General features: G+C 34.8%; 1 protein-coding gene across 1 annotated transcript in view; it reads left to right on the top strand.

Moving 5' to 3' along the window:
- Positions 1-4,070: 4,070 nt before the first annotated feature.
- The window catches only part of LOC145686375 (uncharacterized), a 77,562-nt gene continuing 56,984 nt past the window's right edge, over positions 4,071-24,648 (top strand). Inside the window, exon 1 of the mRNA XM_081759641.1 lies at positions 4,071-4,265. Within this exon, the coding sequence (XP_081615767.1) occupies positions 4,151-4,265 (115 nt within the window). The 5' untranslated portion in view covers positions 4,071-4,150. The remainder of the gene's footprint in view (positions 4,266-24,648) is intronic.

The following is a 24,648-nucleotide window of genomic DNA, read 5'->3' as shown; positions in this document are numbered from 1 at the left end:
CTTCTGTTGTAAATTGCCATTTTAATTATCTTTCTGTCCATTCTCGATGTTGTTTTCTTAGGTCTACCACATTTTCCAGCCCTATTTGATGCCAAACTGTGGCCATATTCCAATTACTTCTTATATTACTGACGGTTTGAGTTGAAACTTTAAGTTTCGTCGCTATTTCTTTCTGTTTTAAGGTGGTTTCTTCAATAAAACACTAATATGTCCAACCTTGTGAGGACTCAAATCACGAACTTTGCCCATGTCTGCTCAATTGCATAAACACATTAGAAAATCTGAACAAAAAAGTTGCCATTAAACTTAAATGCACAAATACACAGAACTAAAGTGATCACATGCAAATGACAGACAGACAATGCAATAAACACACATTTGTCCACGCAAATGCCAGACTATTACTGAGCTCTGTCCATACAATGCAGTGATTGTGTCAGGGTTGTCAGACGTTTTCTCTCTGTATTGCCAGACACTCCCATATAAGACTGTAAAACCCACTTAAAATAACTAATAAATAATATTTGTTTGGTACTGGTGGTGTAAAGTAAATAAAGTATTAGTTAATAAAATTGTTTGCAAGACACTTTTGCACAAAAGTTTTGTTTTTATCAAAAAATCCATAATAATTGTGCCAGTACTGTAGTTCCGCTTTTTGCAGAGGAAAATGGTTTGGTATATTGTCAAGACATTCCGGCAGTCATGAAATTCTACAACATCAATTGCAATTCAGGAGATTGGAGGCTGTTCATAGATTCTAGCAAATCCGGCTAAAAAGCTGTTTTATTGCACACTAACGTCCATCCGTCCATTCCAATAGCACATTCAGTGACTATGAAAGAGACATACGAAAGGCTTCAATTTCTGCTGGAAAAGGTGCAGTACAAGCGTTATGAGTGGGTGTGTGGGGGATATCAAAGTCATTGGAATATTGCTAGGGCCAACAAGCAGGATACACAAAATATCATTGCTTTTTGTGTGAGTGGGACTCCAGAGCAAGAACTGAATATTGGGTTCGAAAGCAGTGGCCATTCAGAAGTACTTTCATACCTGGCAAAATGAACATTGTTTCACTTCCATTGGTTGATCCCTCTAAAATACTGTTGCCACCGTTGCATATAAAACTAGGTTTAATGAAACAATTCGTAACAGCTTTAAGCAGAGGTAGTAAATGCTTTCAGTACCTTCCAAGAAAATTTCCATCTGTCACGGCAGAGAAAATCAAAGCTGGAATTTTCACAGACCCAGAAATACGAAAATTGATGGCGGACAAAACATTTGAGGAAAGTTGAGTGAGACAGAATTATAAGCATGGCCTGCTTTCAGAAATGTGGTACAAAACTTTTTGGGGAACAAGAAGGCTGCAAATTACAGTGTTTTAATCGACGAGATGTTGGAATCTTTTAAACTGCAACATGAGTGTCGAAGTTCACTTTCTTCATGCTCATCTCAATTACTTTCCTGACAATCTTGGTGATTTTACGGAAGAACATGGCGAGCATTTCTATCAGGACATTAAAGTGGAAAAGAGATACCAAGGAAGGTGGACTGTCCATATGATGGCCGACTATTGCTGGATGTTAAAAAGAGACTAAATAGACTATACGGAAGAACACCAACGAAAATTCAAAAAGAGGAAGTTTCAAGGGAAGTCCGGTGACGAATGTTAGGTATGTATGTTTTATACTATGCATTTGTTTTCTTCTTTTTTTTCTCTTTCTTCTTACCGTTCTTGTATGACTATTAGACTATGGGTGCGGAGCATACCTCGTTGCATTTCCTGTTTCATGAGCTTTCCAACTAAAATGTCATTCATATCTCTGTGACAATTAGGAGTGGGGGAGATGCCAGGGTTGCCAATGGGAATCCATACAAACCAAATTATAAATTGTATACAAGTGATTGCATTTCGTTTTGTTTCTCCCTTCCTATTGTAGCTACGGCTTTCATTTTCTATATGGTTGGTATTACTATGTAAGATACTTCTATTAATTTTTTTGATCAGCATGGGATTACTAATAGTGTAGTCAGCAGACCAGAAATTCAAAAAATAACATTTTCTTACAAATATTTCGTATTTCTTCTTCTTCTTCTACGAATGGGAGCTCAGATGCACAAAACATAGCTCGTTGCATTACTTGTTCCATTAGCTTTCCAACAAGCGGTAGTCCATGTCTCTGCAACGATTAGAAGAGGCACCAGGGATGACAACGTCAAGATATGAATTCCCTGGCAGGCGTCTACAGGTTAAAAAATACTTTTTTTTAAAAAATTGACATTTTCGTGATCTGTGAAAAAAACTGACGTGATACACAATTTTGAAGGTCATTATCGTAATCTGCAGAAAAAATCGATTCCGATACACCTCTTCACTTAAAAACAACAAAACCTTGCATATCAGTGTTTTTATTAAAACCGGGTTTGGCCATCCATAGTCCATTTGGTACATTGAGTTTGATAATGGAGGACAGGTGTGCAAGATGAATCACTTAGTAGCAGACAAAGGATGGCAACACATATCGTTCCCACATGGATAGTCTGCGGGTTAATGAAAATGCACCTGTGCGATCAAGAATTTACCAAACGATACGGTAGTTAATCAAACTTCATAATATGACATCACGAATTTCACGCGGATTTCTTCTATGTTGGCATCAATGCTTTGTTGTATCGTTCAGATAAATGGACGGAGAAGTATGGCGACTATGTTGAAAAGTAATGTGTGTATCGGTAGCCTACTACTATGTATATAGGATAAAATGTATTCATGACAACTTTTGTTATCTTGCTTTCTGAATCATCCTTGTACTTGTATGTTCAGTTTTAAATTTTCGTATATGAATTGGTTTGCCCCGGAAACAAAACAAAACAAAATGCTATCAGGTAACAAGTGAGTTGAGTTGGTTTTGAGTTTAACGTTCCTTTCAGCAGTGAGGCTATATAAGACGGGTAAGGTAACAAGTGAATAGGAAAAACCCGATCCCATGATGATTTAATTTTACGGAATGCTTTCTGTTCTTAATATGTATTTAATGATGAAAGCAATAGATGATCACTGAAGAGAAGATACTCATGGTTCCTGCACTACCCAATGTCATTGTGAGAGATGGTCGTCTAATATATTCAAAACGCATGATCTTACAAGACTTTTATGTCAGTTCTTTTTTTAAAAAATGTTATTGAAACGGGTGGTCGCTTAATATAAATGGTCAGAGAGAATTTTCGCTGAATAATATTTTATCTTAATAATTTGATTATGTGTTCGTTCCTAGTACCAAGTGCAAAGAATTTGCACATACTTCCTACATAAACTGTAAAATATGTGGTAAAAGTAAGATAGTTTTTCCTATTACTTTACATTCATTGGTCTTAATTTGGAAAAATTAGTATCAACAGCATGTAATAAAAATTAAGTGACCATATATATCTTACATCTGTGCTTCATCTATGCGATACTGATTTAATTCGCCTGTAAAATGTTCTGGCGATAATGCTTCAAATTCAAACGTACCCAAAAATCTTCTGTTCCTGACTGAAATATTGACATGAAAATGCAAATATTTGTGTTATCACCATGAAAGCGCGAAAGAAGTATCGTTTGTCAGAGTTTGATAGCACTTATTTTCTTTTATAAACTAGTAAGAGCGTGAAACATTATAAAAGGTTATGGGTTCCTTCCAAGAGATTAAAATTCAACGTCATTAAAAGGTTACGAAATGCCAAGATATTACGAAATTTCTTGAACTCAGTGGCGTGGAAAATGATTTTAAAAAAGATTATCATATTAGCTTCTTTTTATCACCAAATTGTTTTTAAACACAAACTACGCTAATAGGGTACACGCAAATGTCGAGAATATATTTATCATGTAATTGGGAAGTCCTATCGTGAGTGAAGTGAGCGCACGCGTACATAAACTACTATCCCATGTATCCAAGCAGATAATACGATTATTTTTGTCTTTGCCAATCCCTGCTTCTGTAGAGTCCTCCCGCTCCCCTCTAGTGACTCTCTGAGGTCATACAACAAATTAACAATATAGATAATAATAAAGTTCTCACTGCAAATTCACTTAGATTGCCTTTCTGTGTTTGGCATTCCATCAATCTAGTTGTTAGTGCAATTGGTCCTTGTGTAAAGGGGGAAAACCATGTTGAAATTGGCTTCTAATGATTTCACAAAAGTAATCATGACAAAAACACCAAAAGTTTTGGTCTCAATTGCTGCAACTGCAGCCCTGCTTTTCCTTGGAATTACTTTGAAAGGCAAGTAATCGTACTTCACATTTGGTTTTTGAGATTTCAAAAGGGATTTGGATTCTTTCTTTCTTTTTATTTTAATCTAATTTCACACTTCTTCTGTAGGCATTTGGAACTAGAATTAACGCTAATATTAATTATATGGTTGATTAATCTGTGTGTCTTAGTGACCTGAACTTATCTATGAGTCTAAAGATTAACGCTAAGAGCCTTTCCCAATATTTTATTGTTTAATTAGAGCACAGAGCAAAAACACGGAAGATATTGATTCTTCCAACATATCTCACCCACATATAAAACTTCTGCATTTAATTATGCCTAGGACAACGTTATCAGTATTTGCATTTACAGGTTATGAATTAATAAATAAGTTATATTACATCCTATAGTTATTGAAAGTATGTCGACTTAAAATAAACGAACTATTCTCAATGCAATATGTTTTAAAATTATTTTTTAAATAAGGAATTTTAAGGCTGTATCTAAACTTCTTTTTTCTGACCAATGTTAATATCATGACTTCTCAATACATTATCTAACTATTAATTATATTGTTAACAACTTCACTTCTGATTTCAAATATGTGTTTTATTATTTGTTTGTATTTCATTATTTATTAGGATCTAAGTTTTTTTAAGGATTTACTACAATAAATAAAACCCAAAAGTTTAGTGAAAAACAAATGTCGCCAGTTCATTCACAAACTTTGATAGAGATCTCTTTTACTAATGAACTTTATGATTGACATTTATTAAATCAAATGAAAGAAAGAAACTAGTTTCAAAAGTATTAAAAAATATAAATGTTAGTTCATAATTTGGATAAATTATATTTAGATATTCCTTGTATGCTAGTACTTAGACGTAATCTTTTAAAAATATCTAATATACGGTATTTTGGACTAAAATCTTAACTTTATTTAAATGAAAGACAACCTGTGTAGGACATGATCACTTCATTGTTTTTTTGCTGTTTCACCCTGTATTAATAACCGTTAACATAATAGAAGTATTCAACTAGTCTAATATTTCACAATATAGTAAAAAAATAATAACACTAAATAGTTTAAGGTTAGTATCAGTTTAAAGTTAGTATCAGATTAAATTTACTGGAAGAGCATCAGTTTAAAGTTAGTAATAGTTTAAAGTTACTATAAGAAATATTTTACATGAAGGTTATTTTCAAGATGCTTCTCTTACGACTGTGACAAAATTAATAATCTTCCTTTGCACCTTCGTGTGTATATCGTGTTTATTCATAGTCCGCTGTGCAATCAAAATGCAATTCTAAGGGACTGATAACATTACAGACTATAGACGAAAAGATAGTAAAGAACTTTTATTCATAATATTTATTTATTTATTTATTTTAATGAGCATTTAATTTTTCCGTGCTAGCGAGATTAGAGCCATTAGGCTCTTTCTGGCGGCAAGTTGAAACAAAGTGTTAATATAGTCATATACAACTAAAATAGGGTGCATTTTAAAATAGTAAAGAAAATAATAAAGAAAAATGCGTAATTGAAATGGCGAATTAGAGAAAAAGGTAAAAGATAATTCATAAAGAATACAGGTAACACATTGTTGATTACGCAGTGTTACTGAAATAACAAAAACAACGGTCATTAATAGTAATAATGATAATGGAAACAAACAATAATAAACGTAATCTGGCTGTTTTCTTTTCTGTAAGTTTGAACGTTATAAGTGAAAACCAAATATGAAAGCTTTTTATTTTGAAGCTCAATATTGACGTGGTCTTTCTCACAGAAAAGGAATGCTATTCCATAAGCGCGGCATGCTGGTAGTCACGAAGGACTAACATTACATCTCGGTTTTTTAAGTAGTAATGTTTTGCTTGGGTGCATATTGGTAATTTTTCTGTAACTGTGGTTGGGAATTGTAGTTCTTATGCTATAAATTGAACGTATCAAATTTACTATCCTTTGGAGGCAGAGTGGTAACCATTATAATATTTTTAATGACATTACACAAGGTCTCAAGAACACAGATTAAAAATGAACCTAATATAGCTATTACATACATTTTGCATTTTGTTAGAAACCGTGATTGGCATGTTATTGTACACTTTATTACAATAATCATATATTGGATACAATAGTTTGTGCTAAATGCTTTCTACTCAATTGAAAATAAGTGTTTTACTGTTTTAGAGGTTCGAAATATAGTGTACTTTTCTAATATGCATATTCGTATCAAGCGAGATTATGGTAATTAATAATTCCCAAATTGTTTCCGCGCTGTGAATATTAAATTTGAATAACGTTCAGGATAACTTGCGAAATTGTTGTCCTTCCAAATTCAGTGAACTGCTTCTGGGTTATCGTAGTAATTGACCGCATTTCTTGTGAGTCTACTTTCAAATGAGCGTCCTCTGTTCACTTTTTCGTGATTTTAATACTTTTTTTCATAAATTCTGTAGCGTTACACATGGACAGTTTTTTTAGATACATATACATACACTTAAAGATCGTCTTCATTACATAAAAAGGCGTTTGTAAAACGGTATGTGAATATAATATGTACATATGTACGAAAAGTAAAGATACAAAATGGTAGGCCTACCCTGTTACTCTTGAATGGTTTGCATTTATTAAAAATAATGATTTTCGTAAATGACACATTAGTTATGATCATTTAGAAAGGTGGAAAAGTATGTAGCTTGATGTAAAGTTAAAACACTTTCTATATGTTAAAAGAATTTATATAAGCTTATATGTTAAAAGAATTTACGACAATAAAAGACACGACTTCCATCAACGAATATTAGTAGTTAGTTTCATCCTTATTTATACCATCTGTAATATCAATCATTTTATTAGTGCTTTGTATGTATTATGTTTGGGTCTAACACTGAATTTAAGATGGTCCAGTAAATTATAAACGAGCAAAATTCTTCAAAGTTTGCTCATGAGCATATTTTCTAGATTTTTTGAGTCAGACATATCGGAGAAATTGGACGTTTTGTGTAGTAAACGAATTAATTCATATTTTCAAGCTTAAAAGGGAAAGAATTCTGTCATAAGAGAAAGATGATCAAGTTTTGTAACTATAAAAAAGCCGAACGAACATAAAAAATTTTCAATCATGATTTTTAAATTAAAAAATTCAATTTTGATTCAATTGCATTTCTAACATTAAACTAATTTATCATAGATAATAATTATGACAACAACTAAACTTTATGTTAATTTTTGTAACTTGTAAATACGTGTGAAAGAATATTTGTTGCTATTTTCTAGTTAAAAGAATTCAAACTATCATCTTAGAAGTTTTTCTTCACATCTAAAAGGTATACATTTTCATGTCCACAATTTAGAAATGTGGTTGAAAGAACAATGATAGAAAACACTTTTCTATATGCAATTTTACACAGAACGAAGAAACATACGTAACAAAATCTATAGTTATAGAAGTGTAGAAAACTATTAGAGGTAATTAACAAAATATACCTTAGTTTAGTTCGATACCAATACAACTTTGATATATTTTGGCATATCCTATTATTAATGATATATATTGCTTGAATATCAGTTCAACAAAATGAAATACTTGAATAACATGTTTAACTTTCCTAAACGCAATTTTCTCTATAAAAATCTTTATTTGGAAAAATTGTCTGTACTTGGCACAGGGTTCGTTCCGAAGAATATAAAAGCGTCAATAAGAAATTGAAACTGTATAAAATGAAAGTGATAAAACACAACTTACATGGATATTACAAATGGCGCCACTTTGCCTGTCTCTGGAACATCTGTGGTTCTGGAACATCTGTAGCGATTGTCCAACAACAATCGGCAAGCGCAGACTTCTCCAGTGGCCCTGATATTGTTTCTCCATCATAGATATAACTTGGTAGGAAATGTTCCTCATGTTCATCAATGACTGCTTCGCAACTTTCTGGGAAGAAATTATGTGGGAGTGCAACATATGCATTTTTAGTGACATATGACGTCCCATTGCTTGGTAGAAGATATTAGTAGGTGCTCCACTACTTCTTTATAATTCTGAGGCCACTCGTTTCACAAAACATATGTCACCACTTTTTGCAAAGAATCCCATGCAGTCCTCTCCTTATCTTCTAACACTACAACAAATTCAGAATCATTGAGGAATTAGCGTATTTCAGGGCCAATAAGGTCCCTACCTGATTTTAGTTTCAGCAATTTTTGTGGAAGTTTACGCAGAAAATATTTGGAGAATAGTTTTGATGCGTCTATGAATAGCTGCCATTCATCGGGATTATCTTCTATGTTAAGTTTACTCATAAGACCAGTTACGTTGTTACAACATACTATGTCACTTTCCAATGAAAATACTGTTCCAGGGGACTCTGACGTGTTCATGCAGGCATGCACGAATTTATTTCGGGAGGGTTCCTAAGTTTTTCCGTGGGTCCAAGTACAATTTGATGCTAAATTACATTAAGATTTGCAAAATTGCACTTGGAATTAGACTAAATTTACAAAAATGTTGGAATGTTGGGTGGTCAAAACCCGCAGGACCCAGCCCCTGCGTACGTTTCTGAGGATAGCAATGAAACTAACAGTCAAACAATAGAAGTTTATTGAAATAAGCAAACAGCTCCTGTTGCCATGAACCCTTAATTTACCCACCAAAGCACATCTGGTGATAACGTATTTCTTTGAAACCCGAACCAATCTTCAAATACTAATTTCATATTCGTTATCAGCACTTAAAATTAGTAAGAATTAGTTACTTTTATCTCCGAAGGAGTTTCACTGTTGACTTCGGCAGTTCCCTCAATAAAGCAAGAACACTCATAATTATAGTTTTCTTTTTGACATTTAAATAAAACCCATAGTAGCTTTTACTTCGACGCTATCAAAAAAATATGAAATTGGAAATAACATATACAGTATATATAAACTTTCATTTGAGTACTTATCAATTATGTTTTGTGTGGGCGTTATTGTCGCCTAAACAGTGTGTTTCCCAGTAACGTTATTTACTTTAAACTATAATGACATCGTAAATGGCAAATCGAGTAAACAATATAGAAAACATCTTAAAAATCCATTTAAATGATTAGTATTAGTAGTAGTTAAATTTCAATAATAATTTACCAAACAGATATGTAACTCTGTCTATATTTTAAAATTTCTATTTTGGAAACTAATATTCCAAAAATTATTTATGTTTGAAGTGGAATAACTTGTCATTCTTTTATTTATTAAGGAATATTTATAAACAGTATTATTCATTCACATATAGATATGTGAAGTATTTGTATTGTCCAGTCAGAAAGACTAGATTTGATACGAATATCACTAATATCACAAACGTAACAAGCAATTTTGTTACTAGTATTTTTCCCATTTTATTTCTTTTCAATATTTCCCCTTATGCTCTCTTCTTAATATTTTCTGCCTGTGAATGTAAACGCAGCAATTGAGCAGTAGATAGCCGTTAAACAATTTAAATTATTAGTTTTAGTTACATTGGTTGATTTCTAACTAGACATTTCTATCACATTGCGTTTTCAATCATTGACTTCTAATCTTCGAAAGGTACGGTACATACGCGAACTACTGGCTCAGTGGCGGATCTAGGCCGGGCCGAGGGGACTAGGCCCCCCAGTTTTTTCAGTGGCAAAATAATTTAAGCTATTATTTATATATTTTTGAAAGTTTATTTATACCTACCATAGTCTGGGTACTGGCTGGCTCCCCCAGTTTTTACCTTCTAAATTTGCCACTATACTGGCTTAACTTGCCATTCTTTTAATGAAAAAATTGCCCAAAAGGGTATTGCATTTACATTAAAAAATAAAATTTTAGTCACAGTCTTAAACTGTAATTGAGAGTATATTGATTACTTCTATTGAGCTTCGGAATTCATAAGGAAGACTGATAGTAGTGGCTTCAATTAAAATTAATCAATTTCATAAAACACAATGCTCATTAATTTCAAATCTCTAAATCCTAATACGCAATTATGAACAAATTTATATAACAGCATTTGTTTAATCTTCCCTTATACAATCAAAATTTAATAGAACAGATAAAATATTCAGCGTTTTCAATTCGACCCCTATGTATCGGGTATCAAAAACTTCAACAATAAACTTCAAGAGGTGAGTTCTCTTATGAAAATGAGGAAACAATCTCAGTAAACATGTGTCTTACAATGTGTTGTTTCAGAGATAAAAGCTGCTGAAAGTGTGGGAAAATGAACTTCAGACGCATATATTTCAAAATGCTATGCATCATGGAGAGTACGACCTAAAAAATCATTTTTGAAGACATATCTGCTCTATTTAAACTTGCATGTTTTAAAACTCAACAATGCGTTCGGAAGGGATTCCTCAAAGGTATTAAGAAGTCTAGGGTAATCAGCTACGTGAAGATGGGTCAAAATGGTATGGATGGAGAGGTTTTTCTCTTGGTAATAATAATTCCTTTGCACTAAGTCGATATCGCAAACAGATGCAAAATGGTGGACACTTTTATATCTATTCTTTGTGGTTGAATAAACTACCAGATACTGATGGTGGTCAACAATGAAGTTGTGATTACGAAATGCAGTGAATGTGCAGCAGAAAGGTTGTTGTTCGAGATCTGTGGTGTACACACAGCATAACACATGAAGCAGGATATTACACAGGTATGGAAACGAAAAACAAGACCGATGCGGAAACGAAAACAAGTGTTCACACACACACATAAGATGGCAAAGGAAGACAAGAGCATAGGACATATTAGCGTAAATTGGTGAACAAGAATTTCATCAGGCCCAACTCAATTGAAACTGTTACAAATAGAAAAACCGGAATGAGATGATGATTGTATTCCTGTCGCACACGAAGAATAAACATCATATTTCCCGAATTCTTGTAATGCCTCAATTGCGGTGCAGAAGATCCATTTCGTTCTCTACTGGTATTTGGTAAATCACTTCCTTGATGTGGCCACAGATAAAAGTCCATACGTGTTATATCTGGTGATCAGGGATGACTCATTACAGGGTTGCCTGATCCACCGGTTCCCAAACATTGTAAATACATTTTGAATATGGAGTGGCTGATGTGGTAAAACTATCATGCTGGAACCACATTGGTCACTGAATTGCTAGAATAATACTGTATTTTCAAAAATGTTTGAAAGGATATATGAAAGAAACACACTGTAGGTACACGCGTTAAAGGGATATGGTAAAAAAATAAGGTCCTACCAAGACACCATCTACAATACCGGCATATACATTAACTACAAAGTGTCCCCGATGTATCCGATGAAAAATGGTATGCATATTGTTCTCTGCCCATACACGTCTTGTGTTATAACGGCCATCACGAGTCAAACAAGACTCATCAATAAATAATATATGCTGGACGAACTGCGAATCCTCAACACACTGCAGCAAGTATCACCGTGCAAACGTCATTCATTGCTGGTAGTCCGTAGAACGCAAATCTTGCACTCTGTGAAGACAGTATTGGTATCTATATTAGTGGTGCAGCACGTTACAAACTTGCTTATGGTGAACATTCAATTCATGACCAATTACTCGTGTGCTTTGGAGGGATTATGCCCAAAGTGATCTTACGCTTTTGATCGAAATTCTGATGTTCGAATTGTTCGCCGACGCCCTGCATGGCGCCAGTGAGCCTATAAGAAACCCATTTTCGCAAGATGCTGTTAATTCTCGTAAATTTAGTGTTATGATGAGGACGCCGTCGATATAGATAACGTTCTCGATACTGTTTTGTGCCTCCCTCACATTCCCCAAAGCAGCACATACGTCAGATGCATATCGCTTAATTTTACCCAACTAAACTACTCAATCTCTCACTCTTGTATTTTCGAAGCTACAAACAGTAATGCACTCAAACATTCCAACATCAGTACAGCAGTCCGCAATATGGCCACGAAAGTGATGCTTCAGGATGTCACCCATGCTCACCCATGCTCACCCCTGCATCCGTGGTTTTGACGTTGGAGGCCAGGATTTTATTAACGGTGGGAGCTCATGTGGTTAGGATCAAGCATTAAATTGTAGGTCTACGTCTCATATAACCTCGGTGTTGAATGAGACACTAAACTCCAAAACAACCAATGAACAACAATGTTTCGTCTCTATTTACAAGTTTATCTGCAGTTTGTAATTATTTCCTTCTTCTTTACTTAGCTGTGGAACAGTTGTTAGGATATTTAGAACTTAAGTTTCCAATTCTGTCATTAACCAAATCTTTGAGGTTGCATGCCAATGGAGAACGGCTTTGGACTTAAACGGCATCGAGAGTGTCACTATTCATCTCAGTGACTAAAACTATAGATTAGTTACTAGTATTGATCCCTTTCGATTGTTTTACACTTTACCCTTTCCTATCTGCACCGCTCACTCCTCATGCCGATGAGGAATAAATTTGGACTTAAATAGCATTGGTAGTGTCACTATTCACCTCATCGATCCCGAAAACTATGGATTGGACAGTAGTATTGGTCATTTTCAGTTTTTTACGTCTTACACCCTACTCCTGACCCCATACCAATGAGGCATTAACTTGGATATAATGGATATAATATAGTACATTATCTTTAACATTATATTGTTTTCAATCACTTTTACCTATCACCTCTTCCTACACTCTCGCCAATGTCAATTGAAGATTAATTTAGACAACCGGAATAGGTAGTGTAACTATTCTTTTAATTTAATTTATTTGATTGTTTCAATTAGGTTACAAAACACGAGAAATTCTCGTGTAAGCATTTCAGTTGTCAAAATAAAAACTACAATAGTGTCCAGTAGCTGAGGTATACATTATATTGTATCTATACATCTTTCTAAAATACAAAACCATAAAAAAAGGATATATCAAGTATATAAATATGAACATTTACATGGTAATTAGGTGACCGTTTGTACCACACCAGGCATGTACTCACGAGTAAGTATCTCTTACCAACTCTACATTTAATGAATCATTTAGATATTCCTTAATAGCATAATAGCACTTTACAGCAAGTAGGTTAAATAGCTTCTTACGAAAAACGGAAACGTTAATCATATTCTTCAAGTACATAGGCAGTTTATTATACAACCTGACACAATTCATACACGCGGTTTCACTTATATTAGCATTTCTTTTTCTTTTTTCTTTTTTCTTTCTTTTTTTCTTTTTTTCTTTTTTTTCTTTTTTTTTTTTGATGCAACACAAATATGCCACCACTAGTATTATGGCTATGAACATTTCTGTTAAAGATAAATGATGCCTGTTTTTTACAGTAAAAGTAATAGATTTATAAATGTATAAGCTGGGAACTGTTAAAACCTTTTTGCTTTTATGAAAACCTTTTTACATGTCAATTTTGTGGGTAATCCAAAAATTATTCTAATCACTTTCTATTGCAATCGGAAAGTGCTTAAACTATTTTAGCAGTTCCCCAGTGTATTATGCCGAAGCTAATTAACGAATTAAACTTGGCGTACTAGTAGCTAAGAAGTGTTTCTCTCGACACAGTACCTTAGAATTTATATAGGGCAAAACACACGCTACTTAGCTCCTTGTTTAAAGAGGAGATACGAGCGGACCATGAAAGATTGTCACTTATGATTACACCTAGAAGCTTTGTAGTAAAAGTTTATTGGAGTAAGTGAGAAAACATTTTTATTCTAGGTGATATACGCGGCCTCCCTGGAAAATGAAAGTGTAACAGAATCGATTTATCATGATTTATAATTAATCTGTTTGCTGATAACTAATTTACTAATTTGTCTGTAAAAATGGCAGATTTCCTCTCAACTTCTTCTATTGATTTTTCTGATGTAATCAATATACTGTACTGATACACTCTGTAAAGAAAAAATAGCGATACGTCAATTCTCAAGGTAACTTACCCAGAAAACCATAGTTGCAACCGGCTAGAAGAGGAATAGAAGGAAATTATGAGTGTGATAGTTCATTTGCATTATCTATGACACCTATGGTGTACAACGGCACTTACTAATTATTTATGTATCAGTAATATTCTCTCCAGATGGCACCTGAGAGCGTCTCGTAAGTTATTGGAGTGAGAATTCCGCATTGCATTTGTGATGTGTAGGCCCAGGTACTTAGCATTTTGTGATTGTTCTCTGCTTTGTCATTGTTTGAACAGTATCAAGTGGCAATATCGTTGTTGTGCAGCGTTGTTTTTGTACGAAATTGTCACTATATGTGGACTGTAAACAAGTATGACGGGTAAGAAATGTGAGTTGTCGCCACGTGAACAAGACATAATTCTTGCTTTGCACAGCTAAGTTACATCTCTAAGGGAGATGGTTCGAATACTTAAAATCCACCATTCGAAGGCAGAAAGGGTAATTCACAAGCAATAATAGTATAATAAATCATTCCTTCGTCAATAGTGTGATAGAAAAAAGAAAGCATCACCCAGAGCAGATCATCAAATAAAATCAATAGCACTGCAGAATTAAGGAATGACTTCCCCAAAAATCGTTTCTATAATTTGAGATGATCTTGGAACTGCAGTTACTCGTACGACTGTATTGTCTTAACTGTATGAATAGGATATTACGAAGAAAAAACGCATGGAAAGTCGAAACTGACAAAAACACAGAAGACTTCAACACGTAGGTTTGTGAGGTGATATGCTACTTGGACTTATGACAGCTGGAAGCATGTTGTTTTCTCCTTTGAAAAATGTTTAAAATAGTGGGAAACGATAGCGGTGTGAAGTTGTGGATACGAATGAGCGAGGAACTTGATACAGATTTTGTTTAAGAGATGTGAATATTCAGTTACTGAGTGATGGTATAGGCTTGCTTTACCGCCAAAGATGTCGGAACAATGAATATATGTGAAGAGTCATTTGATGCACAAAAACGTCTTCTAATTCTGGTACGTAAAATTCTTACAACAGCTAAAGATAACTTTCCTGAAGAAAATATGCACTACTTCGGTTTCCAGGACGTTAATGCTTCATGTCACCGAGCGAAGATCGTTAATACGTGGTGCAAGAATATTACTATTCAAAGATTCATGTGGCCTCCGAACTCACCTGACATGAATCCAATTGTCAAGTTTGGGTCAATATGAGCAGAAGACTCAATATACAACTATCTCGGATAGAATGGAACTCACGGAACAGATAATCCGGGAGTGATTCCATGAAATCAAGGTTGCATTTTGCAATAGCCTTGTCACCAAAAGGCCTCGACGATTCCCTGCACTTTCTAAAGCCCATGGTCCACATACGAAATCTAGTTTTATGTATTGTACCTCTCAATGTTCGTACACAATATATCTTACTCTTAAGAAATTACATTTTTTGTTTTGTGCTATTATTGCTGATCTTTCATACTCTTATGTATAATTCTTCCCACAGCCGTTTTTGCTGAAAACACAAATAGCTACTAATATATGCATATAAAAAACCTGCAACTACGGGGCAAGTATTAAGAATGAACTGCTCATTAAGAATATGCATTGTAACATTATCAGGAATTCATGTAAAAACTCATATCGGTTAATGTATGTTGTGAAAACCATTTCCGAGCAGGTGTGGCTATTTTTTCTTTACAGAGTGTATCATCAGCATATAGAATACATTTTGCTTCATACATAATATTCTGAAACGTCATTTTTATATATCAAAAAGAGAATAGGACCCAAAGTGGAACATTGGGGAACACCTCTGATTATGGTTTATAAGGATGAACAAATTGTTTGAACCCTGTCTGCCGCTAATTTTCATATTTGTACTGATTGTGGAAAAATAAGAGAAAAAACAGTTGAAGCTACACCTCTAATACCATAAGCATACAACTTACTCAAAAGAATAGTATAATCAATGGTATCAAAAGCTGAGATAGGTCGATAAAAAGACCAACAACATACTTACTGTTTTTTAATTCAAAAGCCATATTAGACATGTGATCAAACAAGGCCATTTCAATATTTTTCTTATTTTGGAAGACATGTTGTAATGGTAACAGTAAGTTACATGACTTCAAAAATTGCGAGTCGTAACTTCATCACATATTCAAAAACTTGAAAATGTTGAGAGAATGGAGACTGGACGATAATTTCTTATATCATACATATTGTTTTTTATATGGAAAGAAATTACTTACGCCACTTTTAACATTAATGGAAAATATCCCATTTCAAGTGATAGGTTTACTAAATAAGAGAGATGATCTGCAATAAAAGGAAAGCAAAATTTAATAATAATCACCGGAATTTCATCAATACCTTAAGATCCCGAATTAGACATCCTACTCAATATTTTTCATAACTCCTTTACTGTCGCTGGAATTAAAAAGAAAGTATGTGAGCGTATTGAAATATTCATCGAATCATCATGACTCGCTTGTGTAGCGTTAGAAAATGGTACACTATCTAGAAAATAATTGTTAAAGACATCTGGAATTCGTTTAGTGTTTTTAATAATTTCGCCCCCAATTTTAACATACACAAAATTGCTCTTTTTCTTGATTATTCCACCATTTAGGGTTTTCCACATAGTTTTAGCTTTATTAGTAGATTTTAGTACAGTGGGACTATTAGATTGTAATTTAGCTGTTTTAATTAATCTTCTGTATGTCTTCCTGTACTTTAAAATATAATTACGAACCCTTTAAGGAAGTGATGTATTTATTTTGGATTGTCGTACAACATACGAAGATCATGTTTGTTGACCATTGCTGGATGCTGGGAAAAATGTTTATGCTGTATTTCAAGGAGTTAAGCATTGTAACGAATTGCATCGATGGTTTCAACTCAACTGAAGAAGACATGATGGATTACTTCCAACATAGACCACCATACCACGAAAACCACATTCCGTGAGTGAAGAGATAATTTAGGAAATAGTCCTGAATGTTGATCACGACCCAATCATTGTCCTGACAGTTTCCGATTACCAAAACAAATGCATTTTAAGTAATAAACCGATGCATAAAACTTTCTTTGTTATTGCTTACACTCAGAAAACTGTGCCTTATCGATTGCACGAGGTAGCAACACGGAAGTGGTATAATATTTATCTAATTCGTCTGCAATGTTACGCACATTTTTCCGAGGGTCTGCTTCAACGATGTTCCTGAGCTAATCTAAGCATGATGTTGATCAGTTCCGACGAAGTTCATTTTGCAATGTTGTGTCATCGGAATGGAATTTGACAAACCAACACCTAATGGTGCGTTCATTCGCCGTTTCTGGTGCAGATGCACTGTTAACAACTTGCTGTGCAGAATGTCGCATTTTGAATTCGTCAAGAAATATTACTCACAATTATGTGTTCTCCATGGCGAGCTTTCACATTACCGTTTTCAATAACGCACTGCCTCCCGACTGTCTGGGTACCCTAGCCAGTTTAACGGACTTTTACAGCACTACTGACGTTAGACACGACTGTAGTCCATTCCTGTGTTGTGTTGCTGAGGTAAGTTTTTCACTAGATAGGAAAGCGGACATTTCATTCGCAGCAACTTAACAACTATCGATGTTAAATAACATCCCCATCAGGAAGTCCCGGTCGGAAAAAGTGATTGCCGCCGTCGACGGTGGCGGGCCGCCGGAGGCAGCCGGCACCAGTCAGCGGCGGCACGACAATCTACTTGTTCAAAGTTGCCGACCTTTTGTCGAGGCGGCAAATGGTCGAAAATAGTAAAATAAAATGCCCTTTGCCGACTCTTTGCCGATTGTTGCCGACCGTCAGTCAGCAAAACAGTCGGAAAGACCTCTTTCCGACCCTCTGCCGACTCATTATGCCGGCCTCTTTTTGACGGCGGGTCGGCACATTTGCTGCGTCTTTACAGCTGTTTGCCGACTGCTCGGCAAGGCAAGTTTCCCACGGCGGCGCCGGCGCATTTAATGCTCATTTCCGACTGTTTGCCGACTACTCGGCAAAGCAACTATACGTTGCGGTCGAAAATCGCGTGGAAAGACGTCGGTGTTCGGCGCCGGGAATCCGACCGCGGCATCTGGTCGGCATGGACAAATTGTCCGACTGTAGGCGGCAGGATCCTGATGGGGATAGAATCTATTTAAAGTGCTTAACTCTGAAGGATCAAACACTCTTCTTATTTAAAAAAAAAAAAAAAAAAAAAAACAGCTTCTGTTCAAGTACTTAAGTGAGTGATATTTCGATTCTTTAGATCTCTCTGAGCATATTCTGTGCTCATCTTTCTGGAAGCCCTTATTAACACTCAAGCACACTCACCTATTTTTTTGCCGTAACCACACCCGATACAAGAATTCTCTCACTCTGAAAATAACTGCCCTTAGATTTCTAATTTAAAGGTATTTTATTTAGAGACTTTTACTATAGTATAACCTATGTGCATATTTGTTAAAAACATCAAGAAAGTTTCGTAGTTGCTTTGGACCGAGCGCCAGAAGAATCCGTTGCAAATACTGTATATTAAAATTGAAAAAAAAAAAGCTAAAATTTTTCAAACGTAAGCATGCTCGGTGACGGGGATTGCCTGCACTTTAGAAATTTAGTCTTCTCGTAAGCTCTAATGCTGTTTTCTAGAAGCTGTCTTTGTTCTTACTTGAAACTACGTATACAAAAGTATATTATACTAAATGAAAACACATGAAACATTTCAATGTAAACAGATTTAGGAGACTAATATATTTGTAGGTTCATCCACACGGAATCCGTATCACCTTCACGATCTGACAGGAAACGATAGTGGTAGTGGTTCAGATATGTTCTCACCTTCATCTTCTGTTATTGAGTTAAACAGTTCAAAAACCCGTCTCTGTTTTTCTTTATAATCTATTCTCATCACAGATATAAGTAACACGCGTATAATATGAGCATCAAAAAATAGAAACACATTTACACATGGTGAAGGCTTTTAACTTGAAGGCTTGAAACTTAAAACTTTGTCTTTCCACAACGAAAGTTCACGGAAAACTGAGCGTGACCTTTACATGCAGAAGGAAACAAATTAGGAAGATACAAGGCATATAAGCTACGAGCATAAAGCTGTTGTAAAGCAATAACTTTTATCTTCAAATGCGGGAATTTCCGCTAGCGCGTCTGCTTAAGTGTTAAGGTGACAAATAGTCAAAAATTAAAATTATTTAAGATATTTAATTAATCAAATAGTTGGACAATTAGATTATTAGATGACTCGACGATCTAATGATGAATTTTAATACTCTCAGTTCAAGTGTTATAGGACACCATGGGAAAATGACAGCGGAACTACATGTATGTAAGATGTGACTAGGGACCAAACTCAAGGTTATCTGACACATAAACACAGTAAATGGCGACTGTCAGGCACCTACCTTCTCTTGGTTTATTCTGTCGATTGCACATCGTTCACGTTCGACATCGCGAGAAACGTTCAATTGGATGTGATCACTCCGAATAACTACAGCATAGAAATTGCAAAGTTTCCTTTCATGAGACCATCCAGCAGCTCTTACAGTAACGTGTCCCAATCTCGCCTGAGCACTAGTCCAAGATCATCCAGAGTTCCGGGTGGTGGATTTTGTGTTGCAATCAGACACACAAGGACGTCTCAGACATGTTTAAACAGTTTAAGAAACAGGGGGCGTGGTAGCCACTCCACAAATATGGTATCCTTATATTTTAGGTAGGTATTCCTCCACCACCCACTGCCTTTGTTATAAAGCATTATTATCCATTAGATAAAACTTAGGGTCATATGCAACACACACATTGTTGCAATAGAACATCCTGATATAAAACACCTGAAATAGTATTCTGCGGATATAAATGCAGGGATGTCTCTGCTCTTAATATCATGTCATTTGTGACCATAAGCCCGGCACCAAAATAATGATCTTGTTTCGCAAAATTCAAAGTGTCATAACGTGTCACTGGTCCGTGCTACGAATCGTTTGGTGAGAAATCGTTTTCTGTAACACAACTAATGGAGAACCGAGGTCATTTGTACGCCACTCTCGGGGTGCCCAAGCAATATGAAAGTAGTGATTGATTATCTACTTCGTGTGAAGGTGTACCATGAACATACAATTAACAGTGATTTTTCTTTGCGAATTCAAACTGGGACGCGACATTCTGTGTACCTAGTAGATAAGAACATTAGACGTACATTTAAGTCAGAAATTAACGTATTGTACACCGTTTTTTTTTCTGAAATTTCGTAATTGCCATAATATTGAATGTAATTGCCATCACATTTTCAATGTAATTGCCATAATATTGAAAATAACCTTCCGATCACATATCAACAGCATGTTCTGATGATCTCCATAGGAATCCGTGGAAGCGGATCTCGGAAAAGAGTTCATGGAATTGCACACGTATTAGACATAATCTTCATCCCTGATCTAGTAGCTAGTGCAAGCGCCATTGTTGTACGTGGTCCCGGGTTCGATTCCCAGTGGGAGAACATTAAAAATATGAACGCATTACAGTGGTTCGGATTCCATCTTAAACTGCAGATAGATGTCTCATATAGCATCAGTGGTGAAAATGGACGCTAAGCTTCAACAATCAAACCAAACCAAACAACTTAGGCATATACCATACCACTATCGTTCGGATGTTCCGTGAAATCGGTAAGATGAAAGAGTTAGATTCATCAGTGTGACGTGAGTTGGCACCGGCCATCAAGGATTATTGTCTGACTGTCAGCAGTTTTCTGTTCGAAATATCCGGAAATATTTCCTGCATTGGATTGCCATTGCTGGAACTGTGACTGCAATCCTAAACAGCTAGAACATTGATTGAATGGTAATCAACATCGAGGCGGTTTTGAAAACCATCTATCCAGCCAGAGAATATGTTGTTGATAATATGATTGTCTATGATAGGTATTTCTCTGTCGGAACTAAATTATCCCTGCGCATCACTACAATGCTGAATCCCATGAAATGCACTGCAAACGTATCAGCAAACATCGAGTAATGGTTAATAGATGGTGTTCTCATGTTTCACGTCAGTGCACACCAAAGTGTAGCTCGAAGGAAGGCGTAGAGTTTCCATTTATTGTAATATGAAACCGTTCTCAGCCAGTATATTCATCCAGACATTTCATTTACAATCTACCATATCTTGCAGCATATCCATCACTCTTGACAGGAAAGAATTTCCTCTCCAGGTGATGAACGTGAATTGAAGACTTCTCCCCATCGCTGATTCCAAGCGTCTTCTTCAATTGTTGGTTTAACGCTGGCAAAAGTATGTGGTTCCAACGGAAAACTACTTTGATTAACCCTTTATTGCAAATTTCATTATTTTAGCCTCTGAAAGTAATTCCGATGAGACGGACATATTAAACACACCCTTAGTACTTATGCAATAATAGAGAAAAATGTATATATTCTAACCTAACTTTACTGCTAATGCAAATATTTTATTAGTTTCTTGGAAATTGCTTCGGAGTTAGTTTACAGTAAGAAACGTAGTGGCAAAAGAGTAAAAATTTGGAAAATGTAAAACCACAGATTTTGAATAGAGGAAAAATAGTACTCTGTACTGTTCTCGATCTAGTTATCAAAGTAACAGTAATACAGGGTGTAACGGAAGGTCATGCAAATACTGCGGTAGATGATTGTTGCTTGACTAGTACATAAAAAAAGTTCATATGAACATATATCGCGAAACGTTGGTAGTCCGGTGGCTAAGGAATCTGGGTAATGTGTATTTGTTTAACCCATGGAAATTTTTCAACAGTTGTCCCTTCATAGATTTGTATTTCATTATAATGTTCTACCAAGAATACAGCTTGCACTACTTCTAAAAATGTAGAACATATGCATTTATGAGATGAATAAAGGCTTCTCGAGAATCAACAGGAGACGAAAACGAACAAGAATCCCCTTTTAGAATCAAGACGAGACAAAACGTTTACAAAGTTTACGAGTCTAGACGAGGTAAGTTTATTTCTAGTCTCGTGAGTAACACAAAACGATCATAATGCTGCACGTGTTTTAAACAAGGAAAGGAGAAATATTCATGCAATTGACATTCATTTCTAAGACAAGTTATCGGAACGACAATCAACCATAGCAACAAATCCCTCAGCATAGTAACACCGATAACGCATGTTTAGAAGCAACCAGTGATCATGTGTTTGATTATGACAATCCTTTGACAGAGTCTATTACATTCAATGAAATAATGGCAATAATTCGAATCAAAAGCAAGCACTACACAATGATTTGTAATATATCAGCATAATAAGGAAGTTCATCTCTTTCTTTTGAAAGACCCTAGAGCAAGAGCTTAATAATATTTCAACATGTCTGCAAGTAAGGCCTTATTAATTTCATATTGGAGTTATCAATTCGACCTCTGTAAAAACACTTTTCCGTTATCTATAGTACCATATTTTATGCTTTAATTGATTAAAACGATTTAACACATAGTAAAAGTTAATGTAGTGAGACTTTCCATGCTATTGGTGACTTTAGAGAGTAATTTTCGGCCAAATAATTAGATTTAATTCTTCCTCATTTTCTAATGAGTATGGCCCTTCATTACATCCTTCTCTAAATGTTTTAATGTTATTTTCAACGTGAATGAGTGTTTAGTGTTTATTTGCAAAAACTGAATTAACATTACAATATTACGATTAATTTCACTATATACTTACCTTAGTATTATTATTTGTCGATGCTTTACATTTCGATTAGCAGTAGAAGTGGGTCATAGGAGAAATAGATGTGCTATCCATGAACACTATAAAAGAAAAAAGAATATAGTACAAAGAAGTGTAATGCTAAAGAAAAGAAAATCAAAATATATAGAAAAAGAAAAATACAAGGACGGGAATGATATCAGGCGACAGTTAACGATAAACTAAGAAGTCTGATAGAAATTTCTTAAAAAGCATTGGCAAGGTAGAACAAAAATCCAATCAAATATAAGAATAAGAAGGGGACAAAAATAGAAATGTGTTTATAAATAAGGATTAAGTTCAAGACCATTGGGGAAATTAAGAATTGGAAGGACGAGAAAGAACTCCAAAGAATATTTTAAGGGGAAAAGATATAGAACTGTCGCACAAAGAGATAGTTAACAACGATAAAGAACGTGAAAGGGGTAAAACTAAAAGGGAAAATGGAAGAACATCTGAACAGATAGCATAAGAAAGACTTGCATGAACTAGTAGTAGAAATATGAAGAGAAGCGAGAATGACATATGAATAAAAGATGTGATTAATAGATATATCCCATAAAACTATCGGGAAAATTATGTCAAGAAGATAGACCAGTATTGCAAATGCATCTTGCTAATATACGAGTTTGCGTTTTAAAACAAAATGAACTGCAACACTGGCAACTCCAGGGGGATTCTGTGGTGCGGCTGTACCTCCTGTTGTTTCACGAATGCCAGAATAACATGAAAGCAGAACATAGGATATGTCAATAGGTGCAGAATTGTTAATATTTCAGATTGCGTTGATAGATTCAAAAAGTACGGCTCTCATATATGCTATAATTTTCTTTCGTAAACTCAACTGTTAACTTTGGTATATTTAACATAGACAAATATTTCAGTACATGTAGAAGAAAATTAAACCTTACGCACTGGTGCCACAAGAGGAAGGTATATGTTTTTTTTCTTTCTTAAGGTGTAAAATGGGAGTTAAGAAGGACATAAGGAGGAAGTTATTTTGGAAAGGAGGACATAAATCAATGACTTAGGAATAATACTCGATCATAAGTTAATTTTCGTTTTTCGGAAAACACATTTAAAAAATAATGCTATAACTTGTGTCATGTATTATGTTTTATTATAATACATACAAAAGAAATTAACAATATTTTAGCATTAATAAATTTAGTTTCGTTAAATGTTTTTTTATTATTGTTGTGTACACAAACTATAATTAAAAAACACTCTTATGTTAATTTACTGAATTCTTAAATTCATAAAAAAATGCCTAGTAAGAATACCGACACTACATAAAAATTGTTAGAAAAATTTAGTATAATACATTATCTATTAGAAGAGAAATCTACGAGTAACTTTTTAAGTACAAGATATTCTTGAATTAACGGAAAACCAGAAAACTTTAAAATGATTGAAATTCAATGTGAACAAAAACAGATTACATACTTACGCAAAGATAGGTTTGCTTTTGGACTTCCTTTGCTTTTTGCAGTAAATTGTACACTTCATTTGGTTTATAAAAGGCGGCGTGAACCTGTGCAATCTTCATTCTGTATAAATATAAGGGATACGCTGTTTTGATTGGTTTTGATTGGTATTCACGAAGTCTAAAACTTCCAGCGAACTACCAGAATTGGGTCGATTCAGTATCTGAAGCTTGTTCAAAAGTTTCTGAAGAACACTCTTCCTAGTAGATGGCATATTGGGATATGTAATAGAAAACAACGCATACTTCCTGATATTAAATTGACGGTAGTTCACGA

Source organism: Thermobia domestica, chromosome 5, assembly GCF_964235325.1.
Source record: "Thermobia domestica chromosome 5, izTheDome1.hap1.1, whole genome shotgun sequence".
In the NCBI taxonomy this organism is placed as follows: Eukaryota; Metazoa; Arthropoda; class Insecta; order Zygentoma; family Lepismatidae; genus Thermobia; species Thermobia domestica.
The sequence above is the reverse complement of the archived record's forward strand: the minus strand, read 5'-3'. Positions and strand labels throughout refer to the sequence as shown.